Genomic DNA, 20,761 nt, shown 5'->3' with positions numbered 1-20,761 from the left:
AGCTCACAGGCACCTGTAATTTCAATTCTAGAGAATCCAATGCCTTCTTTTGACCTCTGAGAGGTTTTGTACATATATGGTACACATATATACACTAAGACACATACACATAAATACTAAAAATAATTAAATTGTTTCATAATTGATATATGTTGCATACTAGGAGATATTCACACTGTATAGTAGTATGATTTTTTTTCTAAAAAAATTAAATAGAGGTACAGGCCATACGTGGCCATACACACCTTTAATCCAAGTATTCAGCACTGAGGAGGCAAAGGCAGGTGAGTTTGAGTTGAGCCTGGTCTACTAGTGAGTTCCAAGTATGAAGGCCTACAAAGACCTTGTCTCTGGGTGGACTTTAATGGCTTAGGCTGTTTCTTCATGTCCTTTCCTCTGCTTTCTGTTGTTCTGCAATAAACATGTACTGCTTTGATTAAAGCATCTTTCATTCTTTAAAAAGTGTCTCCTGAAACCAGACCTTAATTAGATCCTGATCCCAAGGTCCGTTGCAACATTGTATCTGTAAAACAATCAAGCTTATCAGGTTTTTTTTTTAAGATTTATTTTATTTATTTCATGTATATGAGCACACTGTCTTCAGACACAGCAGAAGAGGGCATCAGATCCTATTACAGATGGTTGTGAGCCATCTCTCCAGCCCAATCAAGCTTATCCTATTAGAAGAAAGGGCTGATAGTTCCTGTTCTGTGGGGAAAGAGAGTGAACCTTGGGTTGAGAAAGCAAGTACTCTCAGGTGGAAGACTGTCCTTAGAATGCAGCTCTGACTAGACCCCTCTCAGCCTTACTTTGAATACTAAACATTACTAACAATAAATGCCCAGAAACAAAAAATACCCCACACATGACATTTCTGAAAACCTGCATTGTGTTTTCATTGAAGAATTCTATGTGGCAAGCTCTGGGTTAGGTTTGGAGACCCTAACATGTGAACGAATGACCACAAAACAACATAGTAATTGTTCTCAAAATAAATGACAGGTGGAAAAGACAGAATAGGGGAGATTCTTTAGGCGAAATTGCAAAATCACAAAATAATGTTGTGACTTCGATTTTGGGGAGAGCCCATACAAATAACAAGCTCTGCACTTAATTCTTGAGAAAAATGTGAAGAGCCAGGAAATCTGGGGCTGGAGAGATGACTCAGCAGTTAAGAGCACTGGCTGCTCTTCCAGAGAACCTACATTCAGTTCCCAGCGTTCATATGGCAGCTTACAACTGTCTGCAACTCCAGTCCCAGGGGAGCTGTTGCTCCCTTCTTGTTCTGTGGACACTATACTCATGCACATAAAAATTTAAAATGAATAGACAGGCTTGGTGGCAGGCTGAGGTCTGATCTCTATAGTTTGTGGCCGGCCTGGATTTATATAAGATCCAGGCCTGCCAAGGACTACATAATGAGATTAGGCTCCCCCAACCAAAAGAAAAAAAAGTCTAAGAATATTAAACATTTATTTATTTTATCTTTTTGTTTATTTGTTTGTTTTGTTTTTCAAGACAGTTTCTCTGTGTAACTCTGGCTGTCCAGGAACTCACTCTGTAGACCAGGCTGGCCCTGAACTCAGAGGTCCACCTGGCTTTGCCGCCCTACTACTGGGATTAAAGGGGTGAGCTACCACCACACAGCTAAACATTTCTTTCCGCATTGTTTCTCAGCTATTTCTGTTTCACCTTTTGAGAACTCTCTGCTTAGTTCTGGTTCCCATTTTCAACTTTGCTTTCTTGATGCCAATTTTTTCTAATTCTTTATATATTTTGCATACCTAAACTTCTACCAGATGTACCTGATATAATGACATCCTTTATAAATAAGTAAACTTTTAATTAATTAAATAAGTAAGATGGTGAATAGAAGACAACATTGGACATCGACTTCTGGTCTCCACACATACACATGAACATGTATGCACATGCTATACACACAAAAGCACAAAAAGAGAACACACTGGCCAGACCTTTAAGACTTCAGTGCAATAAATCCCAGGTTTCTTGTGTTCTGCCATAAAGACAAGGTCTTGGCCACATGCTTTTTCGATGCTGGGGACATGAACCTGGAGTGTTCAAGTCCCAGTCACTTAACTCGGGGTTACTCCTGCCCCCTATCAGCCAGGAGACTTTGGTAATTTCCCTAAAATGCTCCACACAGTGTCAGCATGAAAATTCAAGCACCCAACCCCAAGCCTGGAATTTAGCCATGATTGGATCCGAAAGTACAAATCACTTCTTTTCCCATTAGATCCTGTGGCTTAGAAGCAGCAACAGGCAGAAGGGAGGCAGGCTGGAGTGATTGACAGCTACCTGCAGCTGCCTTTGATTCAGCAGAGAAACAGCAGAGGGGGCACTTCTCTCCAGGGATGTTCTGGGTTTAGGCAAGGCAGTAGGGAGATTCACCTGGATTGAGGAATATCAATCTTAAAATGTATGGGCTTTCTGATCACAGAGTATCAAATGACAAACTTATTAAATGTGAAAAGATTAGATTGTCCTGAAGCTGTTTGTATTTTAATGTTAATTCCACCTCCCCAAAGAAGGGCAGCTGAACCTTCCCATTTTAGTTAGTAAAATAAAGGAAAGCCAATGACTAGGCAGGCGGGGTAAGGGAGGTGGAGAGAGGAGAGGTCTCAGAGGTCAGAGGATTTGGTGGTGGAGGTGGTGGCAAGATAGAGTTTCCCAAGGACCTTGTTGATGTTGATTGGCGTTAAAAAGCTGTGAACATTAAGGATTTTATAGGTCTAATAAAGCCATTGGGCTGTAGAGTTGTGTTTGTGGGAATATTGGGGTATTGAAACACCCCAGGACAGAGGCAGAGAACAGGTGGTAGAAAACTGCCAGGGAAGGGAGTTGCACAGACAGGATTGGGCCGTGAGGGTGGCTCAAACTTGGTATAAGCCGTATCACGGTTGGGCCTGAGGAGTGAGACCTCAGGGCCGATAAAGAGATAAACATTAAACATTCGTATTTTTTTTAATATTACTGCAACACAAATAAGTAAGGAAATTAAAAACCAACACAAACCTAACACTAATATAACAACAGTTAACATTTTTGTTTAAAATTCAGACATGGAAGGGGTTTTAAAAAGTTATTTTACTTGTACTGTTGGGAAGGAGCAAAAGAAATTTATTCTTAGAACTACCATTTTGTTTTCAGAAACTAAATTCAAGGTCCCAGGCCCTAGGGGAGGTGAGGACTTCCCTATAGCTGAACAGCTTCTGTTGTAAACAGTTGTCTGAGTTCAGACATCTCAGGGACAACTTGTGGGGAGATAGTTCTCTGAGTCCAGCCTTCTCAAGGACAACTTCTCCTTCTTGCTGGCAGGGTCAAACAAGTTCAAGTTCCGGGGCTCCAAGTGTTTTCTTGGTTGTTACTGGTAAAGAACATAGAGATTGCTGTTATCTAAACCAAGGTGCACATGCTGTAAAAATATATAACCAATAGCCTGCTATGCCCTAATTAACTACATGCAGCTGATCCACTCCTTTGTCCCCTTATCACTCTGAGCTCTGGACCTAAAGTCTAAGAGAATGAGTTAGAGACCTTGAAGACAGGTATTGTAACTTTAATTTTTTTTTTCAAAGCCTGCTTTTAATGATGGTTCTTAAATACTTTCACCTCCCTTCTAGCCCACCACCCACCAGATGTAGCGGGAAAACAAAGGATACAGGGAGATGGACCTGTTTAGAGATGGTTCTTTGGAGCGAATCCCATCTGTATTGTCAAGACATCAGCAGTGCAGTCCATAGGTCAGCACCGGCATCTCAATCCACTCACAAACACTTCACAGACACACCAGTCGTCCAGCTCAGGAGTGTAGGGATAACAGCAGTGGTGGCATGACCCAGCAGAGACAGCCAGGGCTCAGCTGAGTTGAATCGGCATGAGTCATCAGCAGGGGAGACTAGGGCCAACCAGGGAAAGTTCTCCACTGCCTCTCTCAATGAAGCAAAAATCAGCAAAGATGCAAGACCAAGAAGCTTTGCACAATGAGCTCTATAAACAAGCCTCAAGCCTCTGTCACTGTCCGTTGAGTCCTACTTATGTGGTCTCCAAACATTGTATGTCCTACATGGGTCTTGCTGATGTAAAAAACAAAGTTTTTAGAGGCTCTGAGACTTTTCCAAAACACTCATTTTTGAAAAAGTAGACAAAGACAGGATTTACTAAGAATGTGAGACCCTAAAGACACAGAAATGGCTGAAGTCAGACTCAGAGACTTTCCAGTCATCCCAAGGCTGTGATATCCCGCCTGTGCCTGACAAATAAAAACAATGGCCCAGAGTAATTCTCAGAAAACCCACAGAATATACTGACTGATAGCCACCGGACCTCTAGAAAGCCCTAGATAGGGTCGTGATGCATGTCATAATTAACTCATGCTCTAATCACCCAATTCTGAGAAACAAAACAAGGACAAACCCCCTCAAAGTTTTAAAATATATAAACAAGGTTCTGAAAAATGTAAAAACAAAGCTTTAGTGGACAGGTCAAGCTATACTGACCAAGCTGAGTTAAGACAAAACAAAACTGACTGCTTTAGGAACAGCTCCCCTAACCCCTCCCTGTACTAAATTCCAAGGAGAATGCAAATTGTCAACAACCTTACTGCCAAAGTTTCACCCCTCTTCCTCTCCTCTCTCTAAAAAGTAGTGCTGACTAGTGGTAAAATAGTAGTTCACTCCTCTCATAAAAAGGTATAAAATATGTGTGCTTTTTGCGTTCATGGTTGACTCTCCCTGTGAGGATGAGCAACCCCACATACATGGAATTATAATGTCTTGTTATTACAGTGGTCTATCGTCTAATTGTGTTCTGTGCTCCTGAGCTAAGACTCCTCGGGGTCTTACAACATTGCTTCACCATTTGTCTTGCTCCAGCATGTGAGGCTCTAGTTTTTTGTTTTGTTTTGTTTTGTTTTGTTTTGTTTTTTAAAGATTTATTATATGTAAGTACACTGTAGCTGTCTTCAGATACACCAGAAGAGGGCATCAGATCTCATTACAGATAGTTGTGAGCCACTATGTGGTTGCTGGGATTTGAACTCAGGACCCATCTGGAAGAGCAGTTAGTGCTCTTAACCATTGATCCATCTCGAGAGAGAGCTTTTAAAAAGGATTAGATTGTAGTCTATGCTCCACTCTACTTCCTGTCTGCTATGAGATAGAGCAGTTCCTTCCCCACCTCCACTTTTGGCCATGAAAATATCTTCTGCAGGCTAAAAAGATGGCTCAGCAGTTAAGAACACACGTTCTTGCACAGGACCCAGGTTTGATTTACAGCACCCACCTGGCAGCTCCAACCACCCATAAATTAAGTTCTAGGGGACTCAATGACCTCTTATTGCCTACTTGAGTGCACCTACATCCATGCATGCAAAACGCACACAAAGTAAGCCAGAAGTTTTTTCTTCTACAAAAATCACTTTTTTTTAAAATTAGGGTTTAATGTAGTGAACTTGTACTATGTAGCTGAGAATGACCTTGAGCTTCTAAACCTCTGGTCTCCGCCTCCTGGGTGCTACGATTATAGATACATGCCACCACACCCTTTTATGTGGTTCTAGGTATGCAGCCAAAGGCCTGTACTCCAAAGCACTCCACCTAGCTGAGTCCCCAAGCCCCTAGAACATCCCCTAACGTTGTCCTGTGATTGGGTGTTTTGCCTGTATGTGTGTCTGAGCACCATGCGTATGCCTGGCACCTATGGAGGCCAGACGGACATAGGGATTCCCTAGAACGAGTTAGAGGTGTTTGGGAGCTACTGTGAAGGTGCTTTCATTGAATCCAGGCCCTGTGGAAGAGGAGCCGGTGCTCTCAATTGCCTAGTGATCTCCCTAGCCTCAACATCACTTTAAATGACTGTCTTATACTAACCAAATATCCAGTAACAAGCTTCAACGATGCTTAAAATAAATCTTTCTATACAGTTACCTAGAAAACAGATAAATTCTGCATCCAAATCTATACATATTTTAAATTTTTAGTCACATTTATTCAGATGTGTGTGCACGTGTATACAAGTCAGCTCTCTCCTTCTCCAATGTGAGGCGTTGGGATTGAACTCAGGTTGTCTCACTTGGCTGCAAGCTTTACCCACTGGGCCCTTTCACTTGCCCCAGATATTTAAAAGTATGAAAATGTCCTTGGGGAAGATCATGTCAAGGTGTATTTCCAGAACACCAATCCTGTAACCTCAGAATCGAGAAGTGATTTTTGACTTTATGAATGCATTTATTAAGCAAAGATAGCTTAATCTCTGGCTACTAGACTCTTTTATAGGACCCTCCTTCAGAATCCATCTCCACATCAGATCTCGGCCACACCCCTAGGCCAAACACTGCTAAATTCCTAACACCTGTCTCAGCTGTTGCATTGAATATTAGAACCAGGGTTCTCTGCAACTTCCATCTACTCTAACTTCCCAAAAGTCACCCCTGCTGACCAGTCCGAGTTCAGTATCCTCTACTGCAGAAGGCACAGCCATGGCCTGTAGCTTCCGTGAGAGAGTCCAGCTCGGAGGTCTGCTGCTCTCTGTCCTTGGCTGGGTATGCTCCTGTGTCACCACGGTTCTTCCCCAGTGGAAGACTCTCAATCTGGATCTGAATGAAATGGAAACCTGGATTTCGGGACTCTGGGAGGCATGTGTGAATCAGGAGGAAGCTGGCACTGTATGTAAAGCCTTCGAGTCCTTTTTGTCTCTGCCCCAAGAGCTACAGGTAGCCCGGATTCTCATGGTGGCTTCCCATGGGCTGGGACTGTTGGGACTTCTGCTGTCCGGCTGTGGGTTGGAATGCTTCCGGTTTCACAGGCCTGGAGGAGTTTTCAAGACTCGGCTGTGCCTCCTGGGAGGGACTTTGGAAACATCAGCTTCAGCCACCACCCTCTTCCCAGTCTCCTGGGTGGCCTATGCCACATTCCAAGACTTCTGGGATGACAGCATCCCTGAGATTGTGCCCCGATGGGAGTTTGGAGATGCCTTGTTTCTGGGCTGGGCTGCTGGGCTTTTCCTAGCTCTGGGTGGACTTCTCCTCATCTTTTCTGCTTGTCTGGAAAATGAAGATGGATCTTCTCCCTGGATGGCTGAAGCCCCACCAGCCTGTACTCCAGTAGAGGGAATTGATGGTTCCTTCCACCTCACACCAAGACCAGTGAACCAGGTCATCTAGAGCTAGTCTGCCTAGAGATCTCTACAATAAAGGAATGTCAGTAGGCCCCTTTCTCTTCCTTATCCTTTATGGTTCTGTTGGGAAGGAGTTGTCACTATCAGCTTTGTCAAACATTTGATTATCTTGGTGATCTGAGAACTTCAGTTGAAAATTAAAAATCAGGAGTTTCTTACAAACATGTTTATCTCATTTGAAATTTTATTTATGTAGAAATGCCTTCATTTGAAGGTAATGCTTCATGCTTTTAATTTCAGCACATGGGAGCTGAAAGAACTGGGAATTTAAGGCCAACCTTACCTGGTGAGATCCTGTCTCAAGCTTTGGGGATGGGAGATCATGGTGTTTCTCACTTGTAATGCCAACACTCAGGAAGCTGAGCCAAGAGAACCTGTTCTAAATTCAAAGCCAGCCTAGGTTACTGTGTTGAAATCATAAAATAACAAAACCCTCATAGTATTATTTACTTACTTTATTAGGTTTTGAAGAAGTTGGAGCCACCAAAAACAATCTAGTGTGAAGAAGCATTGTATGCTCACCTAGAAATGTCCATGTGTTGGCAAAGGAAAATTAGTTATTGGCCCACAATAGCCTCTAGGTGTGAGATTTGAATCACAAGTCTCTGGCTGCTTTTAGATTCCCAGTGTTCTAGGACACTGCTTGCTTTCTGCAGCATCAGAGGCTGTGAATGTTCCCATGTTTCTTACTGGAGGTAAGGGTTCCTGTGAATAGTAAGGTCCTTAACCTTTTTGATTCATCCAGGATTCTGTACTTTCACTACTAAAACTAGCAAACTCAACTACACTGGGACAAGCTGGTTACTCAAGGACAGTTGTGCCTATTACCTTCCAAGGTGGGCTCCTCTGTGCAAAAAATTCTCAGCTCCACAAAAAATGTTTGTTACCACATGCAATAAAATAACAGAAGCACACTATAATTTTACTGCAGAGGATGGAGGATTTCAGTCTAGAGTGCTCTAGGTTCCATCCCCAGCACTACAGAAGAGCAGGTGTGGCGATGCAGACTTGTGATCCTAGTACTTGGGAGGTAGAGGCAAGTGGGTCAGAAGTTAAAGGTCAGTTCAGGTCACATAAAACCTTGTCAAAGAGAAAGGAGGGGAGCAAGGGGAACAGAGAGAGACAGACACACAGACACAGAGAGGGTGGGGTAGAGGAATTTCATTGTTATTGTACTATTTGGGGCTGGGGAGGTCCAGTGGTTGGAGCATCTACCTGGTATGTAAGACCTTGGATTTGACCTCCAACACTATACAGTGGCAATATGCACACACCACTCCTCCAATGCCATAATGTACAATAATAAAATTAAGAAAAAATGTTTAAAAGGGAATTGGCTGCACTGGTGCATACCTTGCACCCCAACACTCCAGGAGAGGCAGGTGAGTGTAAGTCAATTCAAGACTAGTCGATGCAACAGAGACCGTGTCTTAGAATGAAAAGAACACTCCTGGCCAAGAAAATGGAGACTGCACAACTTCTCAACTTTTCCCTTCCTATTGAGACCTGGGGCCCTGGGAGTCGGGTTTCTCTGGAAAGGCCTCTTTCCTTTAATGTGCGCTCGCTCATCTGTGAACAAACACACACCGAGCCAAACATCAGGATGAAAATAATCCTGATTATTTTTGTGTGCACCAAAGCTCATTTTGTTCTCTAGCCAATCAGAAGAATATTACTGATGACTGTTCTTTTTTCCCCCAGATACCTCCCCACCCCCACCCCTCAATAGGTTACATGTTTGGTGGGCCAAGTGTCAGTAAAAAGTGAGGCTCAAATATCCAAGGATCCCTGGTCCGCAGAGTGCCTGTTTCCTGGGACCACCACCCATATATCCAGTTGTTTATCTCTCATTTAACAAGTACATATAAGCACTTACCATGCTGTGCTGGGAAACAACTGAAAAGCCAGGCACATTGTATCCAGGGTCCTCATTCAGACAGAGAACACAGTCAAGTAAAACCACTCAAATCAATGCACCAACCACACAATTCAAGATCATACAGAGGAAGTGAAGTCCTCAGAGTCACGGCTGGGCACCTCAAAGAACTGGCAGATCCAGAGGAAGACAAAGACAAGGCTGATGATGAAAGATGGAATTAGGCCTCACAGCATCTTCAGGGCCATCATAAAGCTGTTGCCTTTCTCAGCATCCTAGGAATCCCATCCACCAAGCATCAGGCCTGGCAGAGAACTCAGCCCCTCTGACTGCCTCTTTCATGAGGGCTTGTCCCTGTCACACAAGCAGCTGGGGCTTAAGAGTTGTGGGGATTGAGAAGGTTATGTAAGATCTTGAAAGGTTTTTCAGAGCAGAAGAGCACTTCTAACTGCTCACTGTGATAACAAAGGGGAACTGAAGTAGCACACGTGTAGCCAAGATTTGACATTAAGGATGCCCTTCTGAAGCTCATCCTGCTGCCTCAGATGGGCCGAACCCGAAGGCTCAGAAAGCCCTCCTTTGCACTGTTTGGCCTAATCAGGGTTTTGGCAGACACCTGGCTCACCTGTGCCTCCTGGGAGCTCTCTAGTCCCTCAACTTAATCCCACGTTCACAGGTGTCGATGACGGTGACTTCTATTGCTTTCTCTGCAGCAAAATGGACACAAACTAGAGCACTGTAGAATATCCTGTCTTCCCATCTCTCCTTGTGAAGGGCACAACAGCACAGCTGGTAACATAAACAGCAGCCCCTCAGGAGGACAGCTACTCCTGAAAGGCTGTCATCCTTGGAGACACTGTTCCCCTCAGCCACCACAGATTTTATCCACCTGTCCAGAAGGCCAAGTGAGAACTGAAAACAGAACTACTTCAATATATAACAAGCACTTTTCTCACAAGCCTCTAAGTTGATCTAACTGAAAACGTTTTGGGGGCTAGGGATGTATCTCTCTGACAGTTTGCCTGACATTGCTGAGTCCCATTCAATACCCAGTAGGACACTCCCCCCAAATTAAAAAAAAAAAAAAAAAAAAAAAAAAAACCACCTTGTAATTTCACTGGAAAAAGATGAAAATCCATGTTTCACATCTAGAGCACTGCTTTGGAACTTTACATAGCTGAGCATGACACTGAACTTCTGAGCTCCCTGGTTCCGCCTCCAGAGTTGAGATCAAGACATACCAGATTTATGCTGCTGGGGGTGGAACTCACGATTTACCCCATGCATATGAAGCAAGCACTTTATTAACTTCAGAGCCACGGTGACCTCAGGACCCAGGAGGCTCAGCTTCTTTGGGCCAAGAAGACGGTAAAAGCTGAAGGTCTAAAAAGTGTAGCCCTTTCTCGTTGTTTCATCTCTTTAATGAATCTACTTTTCTAGAGATGTGTAGGGTAAAAATAAACTTAAATCCTCACCCCCCACCCCTACTAATTATTTGAAGTCCTGGGGCGAGCTGCCAGAGGTCCAGGTAATGGTGGCAGGGGTAGCAGTGACTTTCTGCCACCGTAGTTCCATGGGGGCCAGACCCTGAGCATGCCAGGCAAGTGTGCCAACACTAAGCCAAATAACCAAGTAAGGCTTTTATTTTTAGCTAAGAGGTGTTTGGTTGGTTGTTTTTATTTTGAGACAGAGTTTCTCTGTGTAGCCCTGGCTGCCATGGAACTCAAGGGATCCGCCTGCCTCTGCCTCCCAAGTGCTAGGATTAAAGGTGTGCACCACCACCTAAAGACTAACAGTTCTAAAAGGAGCTTTCATATTTCCAGTCCACTATGTCCCCCGTGACACATACTGAGGTAAAATGCCCTGCTCAAACACTTCCATCTTTTATACTGGCTTCCTCCTCTTCTCACTCCTTCAACCTCAGTGTTCTTGTTCCCAAATCTTTAAAAATACCATAGTGACTAGCTGAGCCCATGCCTGGAATCTTGGCTACTCAGAAAGCTGAAGCTAGAAGACCATAGAAAGACAACACATTCTATCTCAGAGAGTCAAGAGTCTGAGAGATGGTTTGGCGGGTAGATACACAACACAACCTGAGATCAGTCCCCAAATCCTGCATAATGAGAGAAAAGATGACAACTCCCAACAAGCTGACCCCTGATCTCCACAGGATGCTGTGGCATGGATACATCAGCCAAAGAAATGCATGGAAAATACTTTAATTCACGTTAAAAGCATGTTAGACTAGAACAGTAGCTTATATTCTAATTCCAGATTTGAGAGGTGAGGGGGGACTGCTATAAATTGAGGGCAAGCCTGGGCTACAAAATAAGACCCAGGGTCAATAAAATAAAGTTAAAAGTCAATAAAAGAGATCAACAAAGCACAGAAACATTCTAAGACATAACCTGAGAACTGTTAAAAAGCGGTACATGGTAAGCAGCGCTACCTACCTATCCCCTCAGTCCTTGGGAGAAAGGCACAGTAGGATCAGTAGCTAGGGACCAGCCTCTGCCACAGTGAGTCTGAGGCTGTGTGAATCTCTCAAAAACAAACAACAAAATATCAGCACGGAACCTTAGTTTGTGAAGTCCCAAAGAAACAAGGTTGAACAAAAGGTAGCCAGCTATACAAGAATGAGAGATTACCCTCCAACACTCCTAGTCATCAGACTGGGTCTAACTGATATAGCTACAGTGTGTGGGGGGTCGTGCAGGGGATGGATGGACAGAGTAAGACAGGGCTGAATGGTTAGGAACACTTGCCACCATCCCAGTGGTTCTCAACCTTCCTAAAGCTGTGAGCCTTTAATACAGTTCCTCCTGTTGTGGTGACCCCCAACCACAAAAGTGCTACCTTATAACTGTAATTCTGCAACTGTTGTAAATGACCACCCAAAGGAGTTAACTCACAGGCTGAGATCCTCTGTGCTAACTGGTGTTTGGTTCCCAGTACACAATAGGTGGCCCACCACTCCAGCAGCTCTGGGGACTCCGATGCCATCTTCTGTCCTCTGTGGGCACTTGCATACAAGCCATACACATACAAACTTTTGAAAAAAGAGTCAGGGGACAGAAGGAACTGCTCTCTTCTCTCCCCTGCCGCTTTTAAAAGACTGAAATCATATAATGCTGTGAAGTTCATTCATTCACAAAATGGAAAACATGTATTTCAAAAAGGGCCATGCCACACACCAAAGGTAAAACAAATACTTTTATTGCACATTTATAAAATCTGCATAGTTGTATTGTGTTCTTCCCTCCCATGATTCCTTGTTAATCCTTAAATTTTGGTTAAAACTTGAGTTCCCAATTAGAAGTTCTTTAAAAAGCAGCTTCTCTCTACATATACACAGATAGACGTTCTTTCTTTATATAAAATCACATCCCTTATTTTCTAAAAAAAAAAAAGGGGGGGGTAGGGGATCAAAATTCTATTAGGCCAGGTAAAAGTCTTAGACACCTGCTTCTGAAAATGTTCACAATTTTGCTTAAACGATTATTAACTACTAAAATTCTCTTTGTGTGGCTTCACACCAGCACTGGGATGAAAGCCCAGGATGCTTTCTTTTTTTTCTTTTCCTCAAGACTCAATGTGAGGTTTTTCTGGTTTATCTAAAATAGAAACAGACCAAAAGCGGAGGCAGCTTTCCCATGGCTTCATGGTGTGGCCTCACAGTCCACCCTTGTGGAAAGGCTCATCGGCACCCCTTTCTGTCACTGTCAAGAGCCAGTCAAGTCCCCTATTACCAATCCCTGGGAGCTAACGACTTTTAAATGTCACCTGAACTTGACAAAATAACTAGAAACTGCTCCTCCAGCTAAGTTCTGATGAGTCACCCTTCTGCTGTCAAAAAGACAAGTGCCTGAAGGGTAATTAAAAAGTGGCACGAGGCTTAGACAAACCCAAGTACTGTGGGAGATTTAAAAAGGCAATTCAGGTCTTCTGGGATAATTCAAAACTGTAATGCACTGGCTCCTGCCTTCTTCAGTGAAATAGCTCTCATGATTCTGTACCTAAAATGTGCAACTTTATCCTTAATCCCTTAAACACACATCACAAGAGGGGTGAGGATCTGAAACTTGCTCAGACACCCAATCCCTCTCCTCCAGGGGAACCTGCAACAACAGACTGATGTGTAACCGGCAGGTGACTGGAGACCAAGATGAGTCCTGACCCTCCGTGGGTGGTTATTTCACTGTTACTGTTGAAACTCCTTGAATGGACTCCATGACAGCTGCAAACCGGCTGCAAAGGTCATAAGGAGAATTTGGTCGAATAGTTGGAGGTTCCTTTAGGACAATGATTTCTGCAGAAGGATCTAGAAGCCTGGGTAGGAACTCCCCTAAGCACAGCTGCAGATTTTCTGTAGAGGGAAAATGGATTGTCATACACACAGCCGAACAGATCTTAGCAGAAAGTAAGAAGGCTATATAGCCTTCAGTAGCCAACATCCACCTCAACGGCATGCATCCTGCAGCAGCCAAGAGGAAGGCGCCTCAGGCCTCACCCCACCCACTCTGGGTGAGAAGCCCACACAGGGTGCATAACTGAGTCTATGTCCATGTCTGTGTATGTTAGAGGAAGAGTTGTCCTGGTAGTAGTAAAGGGTACCTGAACCTGCTCAAAAGCCAACATGTAACTATGATACCATTGCAGTCCTGGTTCAAAACACACAATATACAAGAAGGCTGGAGAGATGGCTCAGTGGTTAAGAGCACTGACTACTCTTCCAGGTCCTGAGTTCAATTCCCAGCAACCACATGGTGGCTCACAACCATCTGTAATGACATCTGATGCCCTCTTCTGGTGTGTCTGAAGATAGCTTCAGTGTGGTTATATATAATTAATAAATAATATTATTTATATTTTAAAAATATTTTTAAAAGTCACTGTCAAACATTTTCCCACTATTATCTGATGCATGTAAACATCAAAGTGTATCTTTGGATTGAATTGTAATAAGGTGTTTGGTTTTTAAAACTGCTACTTGGGTTGCCAATTTTTGTGTTTCATTATTTAAAAAGAAAAAGACATTAAGTGAGCCTTGGATTGGGATTAGGTCAGAATCTCAATCATTTCAATGTCTCTCCAGCACTTAGAAGCAGATATTTGTGTGGTATGGCGTGCTCGCAGTCACAGAGTAAAACATCAACCAGCTCCGAAAAACCCTGTTTTTCAGATGTTCTAAATTCTGAAGTATCAAAAATTCATCTAATCTTTTATAAAAAATAGCAACCCATCTCATGAACAGGCAAATTTGTTGTCATTTATGAACAGAAAAATTCTCTATGATTTTTTAAATCTTTAAAGGCTTAATTTGTGTATCTATTATTTTAATGTGTACATACACCTGGGGTGTAAAAAGCTTTTAGGGTGAAAACAAGGGGCTGGTTCAGAGAGTAAGGTGTCTGTTGCACAAGCTGACCAGACTTATCAGTGCCCAGGGAAAGATAGAAAGACAGGCCAAAGTGCACAGAGCTGTCCTCTGAGTGACACACATGCTCCCTCTATACACCCAACACTAGTAATACAAGCAACTCTTTTAACTAGCATGGAGTGGTAGAGCATGCCTTTAATCCTAGCACTCAGGGGGCAGAGGTACAAAGGATCCCTTCAATTCTAGGCCAGTCTGGTCTACATAGTGACCTCCGGGCCAGCCAGGAGCAAAGACTTGCTTGCCAAGTAGCAAAACTGTTTTGTTATCATAGCTATTCTTACCAACTATCCTCTTAAATCTTTAGAAATTAGATGTGATGTTCCGAACCACGGTGGTGCTACTGTCTTTCAAATGCTTAAATACACTAATGTGTCCAAAGAGAATTAAGCAAAGCTATACATCACATGGTCTAAAGAAAAACAGACAATGAAAGGAAACATAGCAATTGCTTATTTTAAGATTTATCAATCAATTCTGGATACTAAGACAAGTCACTAGACTCTTTACAGAGTGGGAAATAAATAAGAAGGATTTCAATCAGAATATACACCTTCTAAGCAAACTGAATACACCTACAAGAATCCACATCTCTCAAGAGAATTTATCAACTAATTTCACAGAATTAGTTAATAATCACACTCAGGTAATCATACTCTACATAAATAAAATATAAAACTCCATAATTTCATAGATGGGAAAATATAATGGAGAACTAACACTTCTGCAGAGCACCGACCTTAGCTAGGAAGTAGGTACCCTGGGTTTAGTTCCAAGCAGTCGTAGCTCCCAGGACTAGCTGGCTGACCCTGGAGGGGCTTCAGCTGCTGACTGAAGCAAGAGGAGAGAAACAGAGCCCGAATTCTCATGCCGTTCCCACGGAGCAGACCCATGTATCTCACAGAAGACGTTAGGGGTTTCAACAACTAGTGACACAGTCAAAAGCACAAGAACTATATGTAAGCAGTGCCAGTAACACACCTGCGATATCCTTCCCCAGGTAAGAGCACCAATGGTTCCTCATGACCTCTATGGCATCCAGGTCATCCTTGGAGATGTCATTATTAATGATCAGGTGGATGCAGGGAATGACCAACTCATTCATTACATTAATGCCCTCTGTTACAGAATGGTCGTCATTTGTTTCAAAAAGAGAAGCAGCCTTGGCATTCAGCTCCTACAGATAAAAGACAGACAAGGGGAGACTGAAAAAAATAAATATCACCTTAGCAGGAATCTAAGTCCACACACCAAAATTACCTAACTAGGAAAAAAGAAAGAAAGAAAAAAAGCCCTGGTTCCTGCCCTAGATGCTCTGACATAATTAGGATGTAGGTGACCTGGGCCCTGGGATTTTCTAACTCCTGTCATGATTCTAATGTACTCAAACTTGTGACTCGGTGGCCTAATTACCAGCCAAGGTCATATTTGACATCTGTTTCTACCCAAACACCTATCAAATGATTCTCAATCTTCACTAGAACCACTCACAAAAGACACTGAAACCCAGGTTACTCCCAGACTGGCCAGTTGTCACTAATGGTTAAAGGTGCCCCCTATGTAACTGAAACACACTAGAGGCAGTGATGGGAAACCTAAACCATCACTAGTACAGCAGCAGGAAGGATGTGAGGACACTCAAGATGATGATCTGTATCTGGTGACTTAAAAGCCAAAAGGAGAGCTTTTAGGGGCCGCTTCTCCGCATAGGACAGCCTTATCACACCTATAAGTGACATAGCAAGCAAAGAATCTCCAGAAAATATGGACATTGCAAGGATAAACCCACAGATGTCTCGGGTAATGAATCCACAAGGACAACCTGCAAGCAAGCCATGTCTTGAGAATTCCATGAAGAACTGGCATGCTATACATACACTCCTGGGCAGATTGACAATATCACACTAGATTTTCTCTATGGCTGTTCAATGCAAAAGAGGTAAAGTAACAAGGTTAGCAAGAATAATTCTTTCATTCTCCAACCCAGTATAAGGCTGGAATATATTTTTAACATACTTCTAGTCCTGAAAACTGCCCTTTGCTAGACAATACTGGGAAACACCCCATTCTTCCCACATATTCATGTGGCTCAGTATGTGGTGGGCTCAAAGAAAAGAACTGACCAGAAGGTGGCTCTGTGCTCAACAAACTCACGCTTTGTGGGAGCAATATGCTTAAAGCTTTAATGTAGGCATACGAGAAGAGCACGGCTGGTTCAACTTATCAGGGGTTGGAGAAGAATAATACTCAGGAAAAGCAATAGAGCAAAGAGAGAGGTAGGGAGAAAGGAAGAGAGATTAACGTTTTGTAAATGGTACAGACCAGAAGGCATTTTCTGCGGTACAAAGCAATCACAGACTCCTTCACACCTCTGCGGGGCCCCTTCACCAGCAGACTGGCGTTGCTCTGGTATGCATACACCAGGTAGGACAATGCTTCCTGGTACCTTAGAAAGTGGGAGACAATCCATAGATGAATCCTCTTTGCCAAACCTAGGGCTTATCAGCTACAATATGATGTACTGGGGAAAACATGGGAACCAAAACCACAGGCAATCTCAGCTGTTTTGCACACAGAGCAAGAAAGGTAAGACAAATCAGGAAACATCTCTGGGCTTCAGGTTTTCTCTATCTCTAAAACAAAGGAAAGAGACTGGCTATTCAACTAGAGCCTGTGATAATCAAAACTACTTTCTGATCACTAAGGGAGCCCAGCATAACATCTCCTCACTGATAAACCCACTGTTACATGAAGGGCAGAAAAAAAAAGTGTAATGTATAGAACAAGATGAAGCATGAGGGTGGGTAGGCACAATGTACGTGACAAAGAAGGGGACTCATGGCAGTATCCCTGGGTAGGTGACAGTATTCTAACTATCAATGATAGTGAAAACACACACACGCAAAAAAAGAGCCAACATACTTTCCTTTTTGGAAGAGTTCCAGGCCCGTCAGAAGGTACACAGACACCTTTCGGAACAGACTATAATCTTCATGCCACCTCTGGAAAGGAAGAACCACCATTAGTGACTTGATGTCAGTAAATCAGTGCCTGCTTCACTTTCAGTGCTGTACCATGTACTTCAGTACATGTGGTCAAGTATAAAAACATACACAAAAAAGAAATAAACAAATCAACAAACAACATCAAAACCCAAGACCAAACAAACAAAAAAGACTTAAATGGAGGTCCACACCTGTGCACCAGCACTGGGGAGGTGGATGCAGAAGCATCATCGAGGCCAGAGTCATCCTCAACATACAACAAATTCGAGCCTAGCCCAGCCTAGAGTATAATACTTACAGCACTGACCTAACCTGCTGTGTTCTATTCCTTCCATTGAGGATCAGTAAATCATCACTTCAACTAAGAGTTTATTAACTCTCCTAATCCCAACACAACTCATCCAAGTCCTTCTGATGTGTATAAATGACACTCCTGAGAATGACAGGCATAGGAGCCATGAGGAAGGGAGCATACATAAGCTAAAGAGATAACTACAGCTCAGCAAGCTCAACAGAACAACTCCAGCTGAGCATGCTGTTATAGAGCGCATTTTTCAATTTCACCATATATTTTAATGCTTACTAAAGAATGATGCCATTACACACCCACAGCAATACACAAACATTGCCTAGGATGAGGCTCAGCTTAGGGCCCTTGGGAAATGAGCACAGCCATATGCTATCCAGGCCCGAAAAGAAGACCTGTGTTTCTGACCCCAAGACAGGATTTTTAGTCATTTCCCCCCTTTCAATCTGTATCCCTGGCTGTCTTAGAACTCCTTATCTAGACCAGGATGGGCTTGAAATCAGAGATACACTGCCTCTGCCTCCTGAGTGCTGGGATTAAAGGTGTGGCCTACCACCTTTGCTTTTTCCCTTCCCCTTTTCAAGCTCATGGGGAACTAGTGAATCTGGTAACATTAAACTTCATTTACCTTAAATATCACTTGCCTCCAAAAGTAAGGTTTTGGAAGGAATTAAAAACAAAGCCCATTTACCTTATACTCTTCCATGTTCATGTCATCTGGTCCAATTTCCATCAGTTTGGCCTGAGCCACCTTCATGATACTGATAGATCTGTGGGACAGAATTCAGAAAGCAATGGCAGTGTAGAGGGCAGCACCTCCCAACTGGAGGAAGTTGCCAAATGAAACCCCATGCAGGAACAGGCTGGCGCATTCTCACCTCTCATCATAGCTCAGGTTTCTATCCGCAAACTGTTCCAGAAGGGTCCGTTCTACTACCCGCTTGGGTGCTTCATTTTGGAAAAAGTAGACAAGAACATGCTGAAGGCGAGGATCGCTGTGAGAGGTGGGTGTCTCTTTGGCAAGCTGATAGAGCCGGGAGTATTCTTCATGAAATGCCTGTTAGAGTCAGAATTGAGGGGAGCGAACACTGTGGACTTGAGCACACAGACTGACCCAGGAGCACCAGAGGGCCTCTCACTAATTCATGGTAGGCCAAGGCACTCTTGTGGGGGAAATTACAGAAGCAACCATGGCTGTGAACTGTTGGCATATCACAACTCCTGGAAGCCTGATACCAAAGGCATACTATGTTCAAAACATTAACCCATTTTCCTCATCAAATTGTTTGTTTTTGTGGAGACAAAGTCTCAATTCTGTACTCCAGGCTACCCTAGACCTCATTATGTAGACCAGGTTGGCCTCACACTTGTGGCCATCCTCTTGTTTCTTCTACCAAAGTGCCAGGATTACATATAGGCCAGCATGCCCACCTGTCAATCAAGTTCTTAAAAACACAAGTACTTCGTAAAATCCACCCAAATGTAATTTCATTCAAACATTTTAAATGCCAAATGCCTCAAAGAGCATACATAACTTTTTAAAACGAAAGATCCCAAGGTACAAGGTCAGTCTCGGTGTTTGTGTCGTCAGTGAACGTTTAACAACCTCATCATCCCTGCAGACTAGATGCAATGCAGTGGTACTACACACTGCTGGGCCACTGCCAGGCAAAAATGAGCCACCAGCTTTGGGGGACGGCCTGCTCATGAATTGGACAGCAAAGATGGTGTCCCATTTCATCTCAACACAGGATACTGTGTACCTGTGTGCTAGGGCGCACATGTGTGGAGACCAGAGTGCAACCTTGTGTACCTTCTTCAGATTTTATCCAACGTGTGTGTGTGTGTGTGTGTGTGTGTGTGTGTGTGTGTGTGTGTGTGTGTGTGTGTGTGTGTGTGTAGCTCTGACAGGCTGGCCTGTAACTCACTATGTAGACCAAGTGAGTCTTACACCTCACTTGAATCTGCCTGCCTCTGTCTCCTAAACACCGGTATTGAAGGTGTAGCCGCTATACCTAGCTCCATCATACCTTCTTGGGAGACTCACTGACTTCGCTCTCACAAGTAGGCTACACTGGTTGGCCAGCAAGCCTCTGGGATCCTATCTCTGCCTCTCCAGCACTGGGAATACAGACATGGACTGTACCACGTTATGTGTATATGTGTGGGCAGGGTGTGTACATGTCTAATATCCACAGAAGAGTGACAAACTGCCTGAAACCAGTGATAGGGAGAGAGATGGCAGTGAGCTGTCCAGTGTTGGGCACTGGGAACCAAACAGGGTGTTCTGCAAGAGCAGTATATGCTGGGACATCTTTCCAGTACTGTGGCAATTTTTATTTTTTAAATAAAATTCTAGACATCAAAAAATGTATCCTTTGACTGTGCAATCTCCCAGCACAAGCAATTATTAGCACCATTTCCTGCTGCCTTACAGAAATATCCCTGAGTTATGGGGATTAAAATTTAAAACAAGAGTACCTTAATAAGCCCTGCTTCAGACCCATCTCGGTCAAAGGTCTGGCGTGCTTTAGCTATGGCCAGGATGACCCCTTGCATGGCAGGGCTCAGCATCACCTACCACAGAGGGCACAAAACAGAGAGAAAGGAGAGCAGACAGATTCAAAGGAACCTTATGAAGTGAGGTGAACAGAGTGCAGAGGAGAAGCCGAGCACCGTCTCCTTGGCTGCCACAGGCTGCAGGCCAAGTTTCACAGCCCTATTCTAGACGCATGCAGAGCCTTGGCTATCCTTTAATGATACCTATGACAAGCTGTTCCTCTATGTGCACATTCTAAGTCTATGAGATTAAACAAAGATGTTCAAGAACATTTCTGACGGGGCACTGCTGAAGATTAAGTTCAACCATATGGTCAGCACTCCACCAGAATGAAGGTATGAAGGTATATATTAAGTAACTGCAAACATTCAATAAAAAG

General features: G+C 43.5%; 2 protein-coding genes across 7 annotated transcripts in view; one reads left to right on the top strand and one right to left on the bottom strand.

Annotated features, from left to right (window-relative positions):
* Positions 1–6,499: 6,499 nt before the first annotated feature.
* CLDN25 (claudin 25) lies at positions 6,500–7,183 on the top strand (the record flags this gene model as incomplete). The annotated part of the gene is made up of 1 exon (XM_080929931.1): positions 6,500–7,183. The coding sequence occupies one exon, from the start codon at positions 6,500–6,502 to the stop codon at positions 7,181–7,183; it is 684 nt and encodes a 227-aa protein (XP_080786057.1).
* Positions 7,184–12,300: 5,117 nt separating this feature from the next.
* USP28 (ubiquitin specific peptidase 28) overlaps positions 12,301–20,761 on the bottom strand; it is a 54,156-nt gene continuing 45,695 nt past the window's right edge. For 3 of the 6 annotated variants that reach the window (XM_080929851.1, XM_080929853.1, XM_080929852.1), the window contains 7 exons: positions 20,304–20,399; positions 18,701–18,879; positions 18,514–18,592; positions 17,433–17,512; positions 16,833–16,956; positions 15,492–15,687; positions 12,301–13,439 (listed from right to left, as the gene is read on the bottom strand). In XM_080929851.1, coding sequence (XP_080785977.1) covers positions 13,264–13,439; positions 15,492–15,687; positions 16,833–16,956; positions 17,433–17,512; positions 18,514–18,592; positions 18,701–18,879; positions 20,304–20,399 — 930 coding nt within the window. In that variant the 3' untranslated portion in view covers positions 12,301–13,263. The remainder of the gene's footprint in view (positions 13,440–15,491; positions 15,688–16,832; positions 16,957–17,432; positions 17,513–18,513; positions 18,593–18,700; positions 18,880–20,303; positions 20,400–20,761) is intronic. The other 3 variants (XM_080929854.1, XM_080929855.1, XM_080929856.1) reach the window with 1 other exon arrangement.

This window comes from Micromys minutus (assembly GCF_963924665.1).
Source record: "Micromys minutus genome assembly, chromosome: 16".
In the NCBI taxonomy this organism is placed as follows: domain Eukaryota; kingdom Metazoa; phylum Chordata; class Mammalia; order Rodentia; family Muridae; genus Micromys; species Micromys minutus.
Note: the sequence above shows the minus strand (reverse complement) of the source record. Positions and strands in the feature narration are given on the sequence as shown.